At 44.5% G+C, this 13,844-nt stretch overlaps 1 protein-coding gene across 1 annotated transcript in view; it reads right to left on the reverse strand.

Annotated features, from left to right (window-relative positions):
- LOC130178843 (potassium voltage-gated channel subfamily B member 2-like) overlaps positions 1-12,682 on the reverse strand; it is a 28,625-nt gene extending 15,943 nt beyond the window's left edge. The window contains exons 1-2 of the mRNA XM_056391392.1: positions 12,371-12,682; positions 9,042-9,815 (exon numbers count right to left, since the gene is read on the reverse strand). Of these exons, the coding sequence (XP_056247367.1) occupies positions 9,042-9,626 (585 nt within the window). The 5' untranslated portion in view covers positions 9,627-9,815; positions 12,371-12,682. The remainder of the gene's footprint in view (positions 1-9,041; positions 9,816-12,370) is intronic.
- Positions 12,683-13,844: the final 1,162 nt, after the last annotated feature.

The following is a 13,844-nucleotide window of genomic DNA, read 5'->3' on the forward strand; positions in this document are numbered from 1 at the left end:
GCCAATCAGAAGAGAGCCTCCTCTCTTCTGATTGGCTGACTGGTTTCTGAGTAACATATGGTCAGGCCAATCACAGGTCACGGATTGTAGCTTGGTAAAACTCCTAGCTGAAATGAGCTGAACAGAAGAGCAGGTTTTCTACTTAAGTATGGCACAATTTATCCTTAGCTGAGGGGGTTACTTAAGGGTGTCGCACAGAATCTCTTAAAAATATTTCCTTAGTTAAGAAAAGAAAGAAAAGTTGAGGCATTTGCAGCAGTGACAGAGATTTTACAGCAGTAAAATTCTACTGTTTCCATGGAGTCTGTTGATTTGCTGCCATCAGCACTTATGAATCCTGTTATCACTTTTGAGAAGCAGGCGACATTAGAATAGTGCGCTGCTATCTCATCTTCCTGTTGTTTTGATGGGAACTCCCCCATGTTGGGTTTTTAGTTTTTAGTTTGGTTGCTAAGGTCTTTTGTGCAACAGTTTAACTGACTCTAAGTGAACCCTTAAGGATAAGTTTAAGATAAGGAAAAAAACATAAATACTACTACTACTACTTCTACAAAAAAAAAAAGAAAGTTGGGCTTGGGGCGTGGCTGACAGTTGTGACTGCTTTGTTGTGACATCACAAAGTTCCAGAAGTCCTGACGGCTGGTTTTAAGGCTCAGTTTCTGAATACAGGCTGTGTGAATTTCTCTGTGGACTGAGGCTTTGATACTTTCACAGTATTAATATAGAACCTAGATCTGCTTTATAAGCAAACAACACATAATCTCCGAATTTAACTATGTCCTTATGTGGAGAAAATGGAAGCAAACACACCTGGATAATAACATATATATATATATATATATATATATATAAAACCATCAATTGTGTATATAAAACTACTTTATAATAGGTTTAATCTGTAAAACACTGTGGCTCCAGATTCAGTTTTACCACAGTTTCAGTTTTACTTCACCTGGAGCCATAGTGTTCTTGAACTTGTAAAACAACTCCCTCCACTTCTCTTTCATATTCTATAGTGGCTGGTGAATTTACTGTAATAATTTTAAATAATATACAAATAATATGCACAGTAATGATATGCACACATTTTAGTAGTGTAGTTAGTTGCAATAGTCTTGTCACCTTGTAAAGCCTTTGTATCATATTATCTGTTTTGTTTCATACAAATGCTGAAATACAGAAATAAAGATCCTTCACTGCTGGACTTAATCATCAGGAAGAAATTCTCTTCTTCTAATCAATTTAAAAACACAACACCAAAATGATATATTCTTCTTCACTAATAAAATACAATCTTTCACGATGCCCAATTAAACAATAAGGAAAATGTACACATTCATTTTTGTTGAATAAAGAATCAAGTTTCATTTAAATAGAAAAGTCAGATTTGCTGAATGTAGAGCAGGGAACTGGATATTTAAGAAGACCACAGAACTTGTCGCAAGCTGCTGACTGTGTTCAGAGCCATCGTGTTTGTGCATAAAGAAACTCTCCTGACAAACTTTTCCCCTGTGGGCTGCAGAAAATCTGTTCTCACCTCTGAGCGCAGAGCGGCCCACAGGAAAACATTGTGAAAGCCTGGAGCCACGTGTGGAGGGAAGCGTTAGACTCTCCTGTCAGCTATGGACCAGTGGTTCATCAGAGAGAGAGAGAGAGAGAGCGTGTGTGTGTGTGTGTGTGTGTGTGTGTGTGCTCTGGGTAAACAAGTACTCCCTGCAGTGTTCAGCACAGTCATACAAGCACGAACCTCAAGAAACTGGAGATTCTCCCCCAGTCGCAGGAAGCGTCTCCTGACAGGTGTCGATCAGTCATTAATGATCAGATCAATCTGTGTATTTGTTTTGAGTGTGTGAGAAATATCAATAAATACTGAGGACCGAGCGGATCAAGCTCAGGAGCTGCTTTAACGAAGACAGAGTCTGACTGTGGCTCAGATAGAACAAACAGCCAGACTTCAGATAAATTCATCTGTTGCACAAAGCACTTTAGTTCTCGACTATCTTAAGCCGGACTGTGGTACAATGAATTCTGGGTAAATGAAGACTTTTTCAAAATAAAAAAAATGGCCGACTGAGGAAGCACATCCAAACGTACAGCCCCTCAGCAGAACATGTTTGTCTACTGGAAGAATTCAACAGGTACAAAGACGTTTTACATGAAGAGTGAAACAATAAAAAGAAAAATCTGATTTGGTTTAAAAACTCTGTCTCTTCTATTTGCTCAAATTATGAGCCATGTTTTCCTTGTTCCTTGTGTTTCTTGTTCGGTGCCACAGGTCGGTGCGGGTGTCATTGATTGTTACCATGGTAACATTGGTCTTAGGCCTGAGTTAGTGCGGGGGTAAGGTGTCTAATGTTTTAGGCTTAAAATTAGTCTGGACGAGATGTGTTAACATTGGATAACGCACTTTAATTATAGATTTCTGAGGTAAGAGTTACTCCTCAGTCTGCGTTCTCCTGCTCCACACACACCCCCACCCCACCCCACCCCCAGCCTCCTCCTCCCTCCTCCTCCCTCCTCCTCCCTCCTCCTCCCTACAGCAGGTCAGACAGTGGACAGGACAGACTATCCAACCTGCCAACAGTTAGTCTATTTGCAGCAGCAGCAGTCCTGGTAAAAGCCCCAAAGGAGATTAAGCCATACTCCTAAGTCATACTCTGTGTGTGTGAGTGTGTGTGTGTGTGTGTGTGTGTGTGTGTGTGTGTGTGTGTGTGTGTGTGTGTGTGTGTGTTTGTCCACTATGAACAGGTGACCATGCATGAAGATGTGCTGTCATAGCTCACCCAAACTCGGAGTTTGAATATTATCTTAGAATACAGCAGTGTGTAGAGGAGGAGACAGTGTGTGTTACTTTGTATCTTGTTGCTTTGAAAAATTGTGAAACAAAAAAACGTGTGTGGGTCCCTCTCACTACAAAAGAGAGTGCAAAGGGAACATGTAAAAAATATAATCAGAGCCAAAACTAAGAAGATTACACAGATTATGTAAAGTGTATGAAACTAATCTCTATTATTGGAACATTTAATGTTCATATTATCCAATAAAACTCCAAACTATTATGGATAGTTGTCCATCTGGACTCTGTGTGTGTGTGTGTGTGTGCGCATGTTTTCCAAAAGGCCAGGTAATGCTTCTGTTCTAATCAGCAGTAGCACTGATCTGTACGTGTCACACAGGAAGGGGCGCTCCGATTGGTGGAGAGCTGAGCTGCATCACCGCTGCCACACAGTGACACACGGCCGGTCTGAGCGCAGCGTGGCCTAAGCGGCTTCCCGTCCTGCTGACACTACGGTTCCAGAGCAGTCACATGGACCTGTGACGGCCGGAGCTGCTGTATTTATAGAGCGATGAACCGTCTGTTAACTGGACTTTTATCGTGAGAAACTAAAATACACGTCATCGACATATGACATCAGACATGTTGCACTATCTTCCCCCCCGTCCTTCAGAGGACCCGGTCTACGAGTGCGTGGTCCTTGGCAGCTGTCGTAGACTGCGAAGGCCGAACTGAACTGAAAATCTGGTCTACGGAGGAGTTTCGTCTTGCGTCACCAGCTGTGCTCGCCCTTACCGCTGTGTTGTCGCCTCGCAACCTTGACAATGCCTAATTTTCTTTCACATAAAATTGAGGTTTTAAGGTCCTTGTTTTTAACAGTTGTACCGTTAGCTGATGAACTGAGCTGAAAATCAATACTTACATTTAACAGTGTAATCTTCAGGCTCTCTGTCACTGTTGTTTGCTGCCATATTATTTTCATTCCCGCTGCGCAATGAATCTTGGGATAGGTTGGGCCTCGAGGGATCCCCCTGATGGATTCCACCAGTTCATAGATTAGCCTGGTTACTGATAATATTTGGTCTACCGCACAGTTAACAATAGTGTTTGATGAACTCATGGGATCATTAAAGCTCTTGTTGTAGTTCTGGTGGTCACATTCAGTGAAACCGGAACCGTTCAAGTTGTCCTGACCAGAACGAGCTGAGATTTTATAGTGACGTTGGATATCAAGTAAACATGGAGTGGAATCCAAGCAAAATATTCTCACCCACCAAAACACCCAAATCCATCCATCCATCCATCCCAATCAATCAATCAATCAATCAATCAATCAGCTCCTTCCGTCTGACTGATGTATGTGCAGCCTGTACGACCACACCTGTGTCACACAGATTTCAAACTGTGGATCTACTTGTGTTGATTCAGCCGGTTCAGTCCAGATCTGAGCTCCGCAGATAATCAGATCCAGTGTGGATGTGTGTGATTAAAGCAGAGCTCAGAGCAGCCTCTCCTCACGCTGCTGACAGGGCCCTCGGACCGGAGCGCTCTCCAGTCAGCCGGCTGGAAACAGAGGGGTCAGGGGACTTCTCTTCCTTCCTCTTTAAACTTTGTTTTTTTATTTCTTTACATGACATTTTTCAAACCCACTCACGTGATCTCATGAAGGAAACAAACAGGACGAACATCATCACTGACCTGCACCCGCTTCTGTTTCACCCGCTTTACATGAGGAACATGTGACGTCCTGCACTGACCTCAACAAGATGTTTACATGTGAACGAGACCAGCTGCTGCTGCTGCTTCTCAAACTGATCAAGTGCCATCTTACTATAGGTCTCCTGTCCTCTCCTCCTCTCCTCTCCTCCTCTCCTATCCTCTCCTCCTCTCCTCTCCTCCTCTCCTCTCCTCTCCTGTCCTCTCCTCCTCTCCTCTCCTCCTCTCCTCTCCTCTCCTATCCTCTCCTCCTCTCCTCTCCTCTCCTATCCTCTCCTCCTCTACTATCCTCTCCTCCTCCCCTCTCCTCCCTCTCCTCCTCTCCTCTCCTCCTCTCCTCTCCTATCCTCTCCTTCCTCTCCTATCCTCTCCTATCCTCTCCTATCCTCTCCTCCTCCCCTCTCCTCTCCTCTCCTCCTCTCCTGTCCTCTCCTCCTCTCCTCTCCTCTCCTCCTCTCCTCTCCTCTCCTCCTCTCCTATCCTCTCCTCCTCCCCTCTCCTCTCCTCCTCTCCTATCCTCTCCTCCTCTCCTCCTCTCCTCCTCCTCTCCTCCTCTCCTATCCTCTCCTCCTCCTCCTCCTCTCCTCTCCTCTCCTCTCTCCTCTCCTCTCCTCTCCTCTTCTCCTATCCTCTCTCTATCCTCTCCTCCTCTCCTATCCTCTCCTCTCCTCCTCTCCTATCCTCTCCTCCTCCCCTCTCCTCTCCTCTATTCTCCTCCTCTCCTCTCCTCTTCTCCTATCCTCTCCTATCCTCTCCTCCTCTCCTATCCTCTCCTCTCCTCTCCTATCCTCTCCTCTCCTCCTCTCCTATCCTCTCCTCTCCTCCACTCCTATCCTCTCCTCTCCTCTCCTCTCCTCTCCTCCCCTATCCTCTCCTCTCCTCCTCTCCTATCTTCTCCTCTCCTCTCCTCTCCTCTCCTCTCCTCTCCTCTCCTCTCCTCTCCTCCCCTATCCTCTCCTCTCCTCCTCTCCTATCTTCTCCTCTCCTCTCCTCTCCTCTCCTCTCCTCTCCTCTCTCCTCTCCTCTCCTCTCCTCCTCTCCTCTCCTATCCTCTCCTCCTCTCCCCTCCTCTCCTCTCCTCTCCCCTCCTCTCCTCCTCCCTCTCCTCCTCTCTCTCCTATCCTCTCCTCTCCCCTCCTCTCCTCCTCTCCTCCTCTCCTATCCTCTCCTCTCCTCTCCCCTCCTCTCCTCCTCTCCCCTCCTCTCCTCTCCTCTCCTCTCCTCTCCTCTCCCCTCCTCTCCTCTCCTCTCCTCTCCTGTCCTCTCCTCCTCTCCTCTCCTCTCCTGTCCTCTCCTCCTCTCCGCTCCTCTCCTATCCTCTCCTCTCCCCTCCTCTCCTATCCTCTCCTATCCTCTCCTCCTCTCCCCTCCTCTCCTCTCCTCTCCTCCTCTCCTCTCCCATCCTCTCCTCTCCTCTCCTCCTCCCTCTCCTCTCCCCTCCTCTCCTCCTCCTCCTCTCCTCTCCTCTCCTCCTCCTCCTCCTCTCCTCTCCTCTCCTAGCCTCTCCTCTCCTCTCCTCTCCTCCTCTCCTCTCCTCCTCTCCTCTCCTCTCCTCCTCTCCTCCCCTCTCCCCTCCTCTCCTCTCCTCTCCTCTCCTCTCCTCCTCCCCTCTCTCCTCCTCTCTCTCCTCTCCTCTCCTCTCCTCTCCTCTCCTCCTCCCCTCTCTCCTCCTCTCCTCTCCATCATTAGTGATGGACTGCTGCTCTGCCTGGTTGTGTGCTGCCTGCTCTGCTGCAGACAGTAACAGTAAGCTCTCACTGTGGTGAACTGTCAGTTGACATGTTTAAGCTCTCAGTGTGAACTACTACACAGAGCTTAGAGAAACATTTGACAGACAGTTTGGAACGTGGAGTACACACTGCAAAGACACACAAACAAACACACAGATTATCTCAGTGGAAATCCAAACTTATTTATACAGAGAATAAAAGATGTCATCTTTTCATCAGTGGACCAAGTCTTTACTCTCACAGTAATCCTCTGACCCACCCCCAAAAAACTGGAAAATAAACTGAAGGAAATCTGGATGGAACAAAAACACTCTGCGATCCTTTTGTAGGAGATGATATGAAAAAAAGATTTTTTCGAAGGATTTGGAAGATGCTCCCCTGAGTGAGAATTCAGCTCTTATAGGGACAGTTTCTTCTTCACACTGTGGTGTGTGGATTATCCAGTGTAACTGTGAGCCCACAGAACAAATTCTATTCACTTCCATTGTGTTGGGCTGAAGGCAGAAACCTCAGCCACAGATATCTGCATGGATAAATGCTGCTGCAGGAAAGTGGAAAATGTCTTTTGTATTTTGTTTTTGTTGGTTTTGCAATTGTGTGAATTAACCCTTTACAGATAAAACGCTTGCTGCCTTTCCACTAGTGAGGACTGAAGGACAGCCCAGCACAGGAGAGGATGCAGGGATCTCTCCTCCTCCTCTCCTCCTCCTCCTCCTCCTCCTTTCTACAGGCCTCTGCTGTTTGTACATGGATCTGCATGGAGCTGCTAATCAGAGGCAGAACATGAGGAGGAAACAGATCAGAGCTGAGTGGGTGTCTCAGACTCATTTCAAGGAATGACTGGAACTGAATACTAATACTCAGACTATTACACTGTGGGTTCAACTCATAACAAATAACAAAATCCTGCCTATTGGTGGGAAATCATAAGGTCTGGTTGTATTGTCATCTTTTAATAATTCAAGGGGCCTTTATCATTGCTGCTACTATACTTTCTTTTTTCAAATTGATGAAAGACATAGTTTGACTTTGTGTGTTTTAAATATTCTTTGACGTATGCGCTATAAAAATCTGAGTTATTATTATTATTATTAATAATAAAGGTTCTCATAATGCACAATGGTATGTGCAGATTGTAAAGTGGTGCAGACAAATAAAAAGTGACTTTATTTGTTAACTTTGTTAGATTTACTATTTTTTACAAAACAAAATTTATGTTAATATTAAATGTAAATGTTCAATCTAAATGTTGATGCAACTAAATATTTAGCAAATTCACAATGCTGATCAGCGGAAGTACCAAAATAAAAGCTTGATCCAGTGCTGGCCACAGTCATTCCAGGATCATGGTGCAGACTGAAATTAACAGCAACATTTCGCCACATTTAGCTCCAAATAATGTAAAAAGAAAGTGGTGTGAAGTCACTTTTTTACCACATTTACAGCAATATTTGTGAAATTTACTTTTCTTTGAAAAAAAACGTAATGTTAATGTTAAATGTAAATATTAAATCTAAATAAAAATGAAAATGAACTGTGGATAGCGCTGGATCAAGCTTTTATTTTGGTAGCTCCACCGACCAGCAGCGTGAATTTGCATATTAGCTAAATATTTCGCTTCACCAACATTTAAATTTAACATTTTGATTTAGATTTAACATTTAAATATAACATTTAGATATATATTAAACATTTACATTTAGCATTTCATATTTAGATTTAAATTTACCATGTAACATTTACATTTAGATTTAACATTAACATTCAATTGTTTTATGAAGAAAAGTAAATTTGACAAATCTGATAAAAAGTTACTTTTTTTTTACTAGTTTTTTCAACATTATTTGGAGCCACATGTGCATGGCGAAATGTTGCTGTTCATTTTAGTATGCACTATACTTTACAATTGGCGCCCCATAGAATGAACCCTTTCAGAGTGTTATATAATTATCAGCAGCATTTTGATGCAATAGTGTAGATGGGCAGGGTGAAACTGATTTCAACAACATTCTTTTGTTCATTTTATAATAATGCATCATAGTTTATAATATAGGACTTAAGTACAAATACCTCAAAACTGTGTGTAAGTACTGTACATAAGCAAATGCACTGGCATACACTGCGGAGTGGTTGTGAGTTACACCCCACACAATTTTATCCATTATGCATATTAATCCAACCATTATCCACCTGTTCAGAACGAACCTGTCAGGACAGCTGTGCAGCTCAGAAACAGGACTCACTTTCTAAATTCAAAAGTTGAAAACCTGCTTTAAGAACAGAAGAGTGTGAGAATAATGTCCTGTCTTCTGAAACTGACCTTTACACTGAACATGTACTCATGGTTGTTCCTGTGACCTCGCCTCTGTCAGTATGTGTTTTTAACAGGGCACTCCAGTGACTTAGGGACTCACACGGCACAGTTTAAAGAAGAAGAGCAGTCATGTCTTGTTGGTCTGCGTCAGTGTATAACCGTTGATTCAAGTCCAGCTGACGTCACCTCATATTTCCTCATATTTCCTGTTTCCTTTCTACTATCAAAATAAATTCAAATCTGTGTTGTCCTGACTTTTAGTCCCTGCCATGTATCAAGCTTTAAAAAAAACTGGAGGCTATATTCCCCATAATGCAACTCAATAGCAAACTCCACACTCGAGCTGATATACCCCTGATGACGTCACTACGACATCAGCGGGGTGATTTTTGGAGACTTCAGAGAGCTCCTCCAGAGACACAGTGGACCTGAGAGACACTGGGTCACAGATTAAACTTGATATGGGATTCTACAACATGTGTAGAGTGTGTGCAGCTGTTGTTACCTTAGCAGCCACAGAGGAGCTGGGTTTCTCCAGCAGGTCCCAGAGCTTCTGTCTCTTGTCAGGGCAGCAGCCATGCTCCTCCTCCTCCCCCTCATTCTCCCTCAGCGTCTCCGCCTCCCTCCTCAGCTCCTCGTTCATCTGCTCCTTCTTCTGGTGGTACCGCGCCTGGCAGCATGACTCCAGGTAGATTTCATCGATACCCCAGTAGTCCAGCTCCTGGCCAAAGGACAGGGCGCACATCTCCTCCATCATGTGTAGCTTCCCGGTTCGGTAGAAGTTGAGGATGGAGGAGAAGGCCACCGGGTGCCGGTCGAAGAAGTACTCGTTCTCAGTGAGGCTGTAGTCATCGCAAATTTCCAGCAATGACTCGTGCGTGTTGCAGTCTCTTAGCCGCCCCAGACGGGTTCTGGGCAGCCGGTCCAGCGTTCTCCACAGGACTTCATGTGTGAGACCGCCGACGTTGAGCCTGACCCGCCGGGAGCGGGCCTTGATGCGGATGATGTCGATGGGCTCAGGTGGGAGCACAGGGCCCGCGGCGGACCGGGGGTTGACTTTAGGTGTGCTGAAAGTCACTCTGTCTGTCATGTTTGCTCCGGGTGCTGCCGTCTCGCTGCGGGGGAGGGTCAAACCGAGGGTGTGGTCGTGTGTGTGAGTTTGTGGAGCTCGTGAGGCTCAATGAGATGATGGTTGTGGTTGGTCGAGGAAAGGTTGCCCAGGTCCACCAAGCTGACCCGGTTTGTGTTTAGACCACCAAGCTCTGGGTTAGATCCATGGCTGGAAACACAAGACATCACACATGACACAGGTCTGACCACATTAAATTATACCACTCTCCTAAATGAACACAAGATGCTCAAGATGATCAACATCTGCCTCCTCCACTCAGACTAGTTTCAGGTTACATCCCTGTTTATTCAGAGTCATAGAAAATATGAACCATCTGTGTGACATTTTATCATAATTGCTGTGATGTCTTGAGTAATGGCTAAAAAGTGATTTGTGAGGTCACACTGACCTTGACCTGTGATTACCTTGCTGGGGGCCTCAAGGAAAAAATGGATTGCTGGGCCCCTATTAAACCTCAGCCCCGCCCCCCAAAGAGACTCTGAGCAATTTGTGGTTTTGCTGAAAGACTCTGTGACATGACAAACTGGGCATCACACCACCAACACAACAATAAATGATGCAAACTTCTACATTTACTATATTAGGAACAAGTAGATCTTGAACTTGTTTGTAACCCTGCATCAACCTCTGAGGCTGAAAGATGAAGTCAACACTGAAGAACCACAACCTGCAGTTCCTCTAATGGCCACTAGAGTCTCTCTCCAACAGTGAGTCAATCCCCATAGACTCCCATGTTAAAATGTCCAACTTTACAGCAGAAATAAACATGTTTACAGCCTGGTACAAAAACTGTTTTGGTCTCTAGAGCTAATTTCCTCCTTCATGACACCTGTTTCAGCTCAGCTCCACACACGCCCCACCTCTTTGACCATTTTTGGATTAGCTGGAAGTTTGGGGCAGAGCCAGACACTGCCAAGATGGCGACGGTGTAGCAGCTCACTCTGAGCTTCAAAACCTGTGGGTGACGTCACAGAGGCTACGTCCATCTTTATTTACAGTCTATGACTGTGACCTATGACCCCATTACAGGACAGGACCTCAAGACCAGTAAATGAAGCAGTGGCCACTGATCATGTCAGTAAATGCTGCATATTCCCAGTCAAATTTCCAGTTTAATAAGCACAAACCAGCTGCCACACAGGAAGCCTGGAGCTTTCAGGGACACTTAGAGCAGTGGCTCCCAAACTTTACTCACAATACACTAAACTGACACAGGTTAGACCACAGACCCATCTGATAAGATTCCTGCTTTTAGTTTTATTACAGGAAGTGCTTCAACCCATGACCAGAATAATCACACATTCTGTCACTGTATTACTTATGGCTGGAATTATGATGAAAATTAATTATTCCCCTTTTTGCTGGGGACCCCCAGGAACCCCCTCAAGGACCCCTGACTTTGAGAATAACTGATCTAGTGTTCTGGATAAAAGCTTTGCCCAGTAGGTGACACATGTCCACATGCCATTAATTACCTGCAAATGTTTTCATTCTTATGAATTAGTTTACTATAATAATGCAGAGGGGGGGGGGGTGAATAGGGGCATAGCAGCTGATTTTTCCCCGGGGCCCTCGGGCAGGTTAATCTGGTCATGCCTACTCAATGTTTAAAAGGGAGCCAGGAGGTGGGTGGCACTGGACTAAATCTGCTAATCTACTAAAATGGCATCATCAGTGTCAGGTGTGCACATCTTATTCTACTATTCAGATGTGATAAATAAAGTGTAGTTGGCTGGAACAGGAAACACAGTGTTTATAATGAATAACAATAAAAAGTCTGTGTTAGATGAGTCTTGTTTTTCCATACGAGACGTTTCCCATGAGAATTCAGACAGTAGCTGATGTTGGTTCAGTGAACGGCAGCAGAGTTTCACACCAAATCAAAACAGCAAATCTGAGCAGCTGTTTATGTCGGAGCCATAACTGTAATATTGAAGATACTGAAGATACCATACAGTCCAGTTAGACACTGGAAATCCTGTTCTTTTTAGCTGGAGAGATTCACTGACGTAAATCAGTGAATAACAAAACGTCTTTCAGCAGGTGTTCTTATGTAATGAAAAGCAGTTTTAATCCAGTCCAGAGAATGAATGAAATCAAACTGCATTTCTTCTGGGAAGCCCTTCTCCTGTTGGTCTATAAAGGCTTATGTTGCCATTTGAAGTCCTCTGACTGCGGGGCCTTTATCTGATTGTGTAATGGAGTTCCACAAATCCCAGTAGTGGCATTAGGCTTCGTCTCCCCTGGCTCAAGTCTGCCTTAGTTAATTATAGACTGTCTATCTCCTTCTGGGACACTCATAGGACACATGGCTAAGTCAGGAACCAAGCTGCTATGTCACTACTAAAAATCAGTCTTATCCAGACCATCACTCCCAAAAATAAATCACTATTAACATCAACTTTTATCCTCATAAACTGACTGCACGGTTTATATCTTCATTTCATTAAACCAAGATTCACTTAATTGTCACTAATAATTAACAGTAACAGGTGACATCTTCTTTATCAAACCAAACCAGAGTCAAGTAGAATCTCTGGCTCCAGAGGCAGAGCTTTTATTTCGGACTCGTTATCAAGAGATTAATGAGACTTCATCTGAGAGGAAGTTTAATGTGGACAGAAAGTAAAGCTGGACCAGGACAGACCACTTTCCTCCAGCAGCTGAGGTCACCGGTTTAAAGCGATGATGAGCCCACCTACCTCTGTGGAAACCGCTGCTTTATTCCGGAAAAGCCCAACTCTTGCCGGTCCGGGAGGTCCCACCATAGCACCCAGTTAGTTATCCCAGCTGCTTCGCCTTCCCCTCCGGCCGCTGTTGAATCACGAAGCCCCCCGAGAGCACTGCACCCAGACCGCTGGAGATCCGCATCTTAGCCGAAAAGAATGAGCGCAGGAGCGGGAAGGTCCCGGGGAAGAGTCCGCGGGAGCGCCATGAGGAGGAAACACAGCAGGTACAGAGAGAGAGGAGTGTGAACCGGCTGGCCCGGAGAGATACGGCCCCGCGGAGGAGAGAATAAAGGGATGAGGGAGAGCGAAAGAGGGAGGAGGGGGGAGGGGGGAGCGCAGGAGGGAGGTAATTGGATTGAGTCGCAGCACCAAGGACAGCTCCAGATCAACAGCTTGTTTCCACCTGAACTCCTGCTGGCCTCCTCCTCCTCCTCCTGCTCAGTCACATGCTCCTCTTCTCTTTTCTTTTCTTTTCTTTTCCTTTCTTTTCTTTTCTTTTCTTTTCTTTTCCTTTCTTTTCTTTTCTTTTCTTTAGAGTCAGAGCAGAAATCATCACATTTCACTCATGTAGCTGTATCAATATTCAATAATTTCTTATATAAATTTTGCTTAGTTTCTTTTACTTTGTTGGAACATGTGTCTCATACTGAAGAACAGTTGAACCTAGACCTGCACTGATCAAAAAAAATAAGACTGTCATATTTGTCTTGATTGACATGTTTCTCAGCCAATGACAGTCAGCCACTCAGCTCCGCCCCTCTCTCCAGGCCCCACCCGCCTGAGGGAAGGCTACAAATGTACACCCACACATACACATTCATACACATACAAAAAAATGTATGTATATATGCATTTATTTATGTCAAATTCATTAATTAAAAAGAATGAATACATTTTAGAAAATGATGTCATCATTGGTCCTCTCTAAATGTGAAGCTGTAAGAAACTTGAACTGGACCAGTGCTCACCTGACCAGTACAGCTGTACTGGCACGGTTACTGATTTTATTGATTACGAATTTATGATCACATTCAGACATGTTGTAGATCCATGATGGATCAGCAGGTCTCCTCGCTCCCTCGTCCTGAGCGCAGGTGGAGAACAGGTAAATGTGACTGACTGTGACGTCACACTGCCGCCCTCTGCTCTGCAGTCTTCTGCCTCCCAGTGGTCAGGCTGTATACTGCAGCATTCGCAGATGCAGGAGGGAGGGAGCCAGAAAAATATCTTTATTACATGAACAGTATCAGTTCAGACATGATGGCATCTACATCGTTTAGAAAAATTATATTTAGATGTGTGAATTTCATCTTACAGTCCTCAGCAAGGTCAAAATAGTTTTTTAGCCAGTTTAGTTTTATTTAGTTTTTAAAGCTGGTTGGTTAGTATTAGTTTAGTTTTAATTTGTTTCAGTGTTAGCTTTAGTTTGTTTTTTTTGTTTTTTTTG

Source organism: Seriola aureovittata, chromosome 12 (genome assembly GCF_021018895.1).
Source record: "Seriola aureovittata isolate HTS-2021-v1 ecotype China chromosome 12, ASM2101889v1, whole genome shotgun sequence".
NCBI classification, from domain to species: domain Eukaryota; kingdom Metazoa; phylum Chordata; class Actinopteri; order Carangiformes; family Carangidae; genus Seriola; species Seriola aureovittata.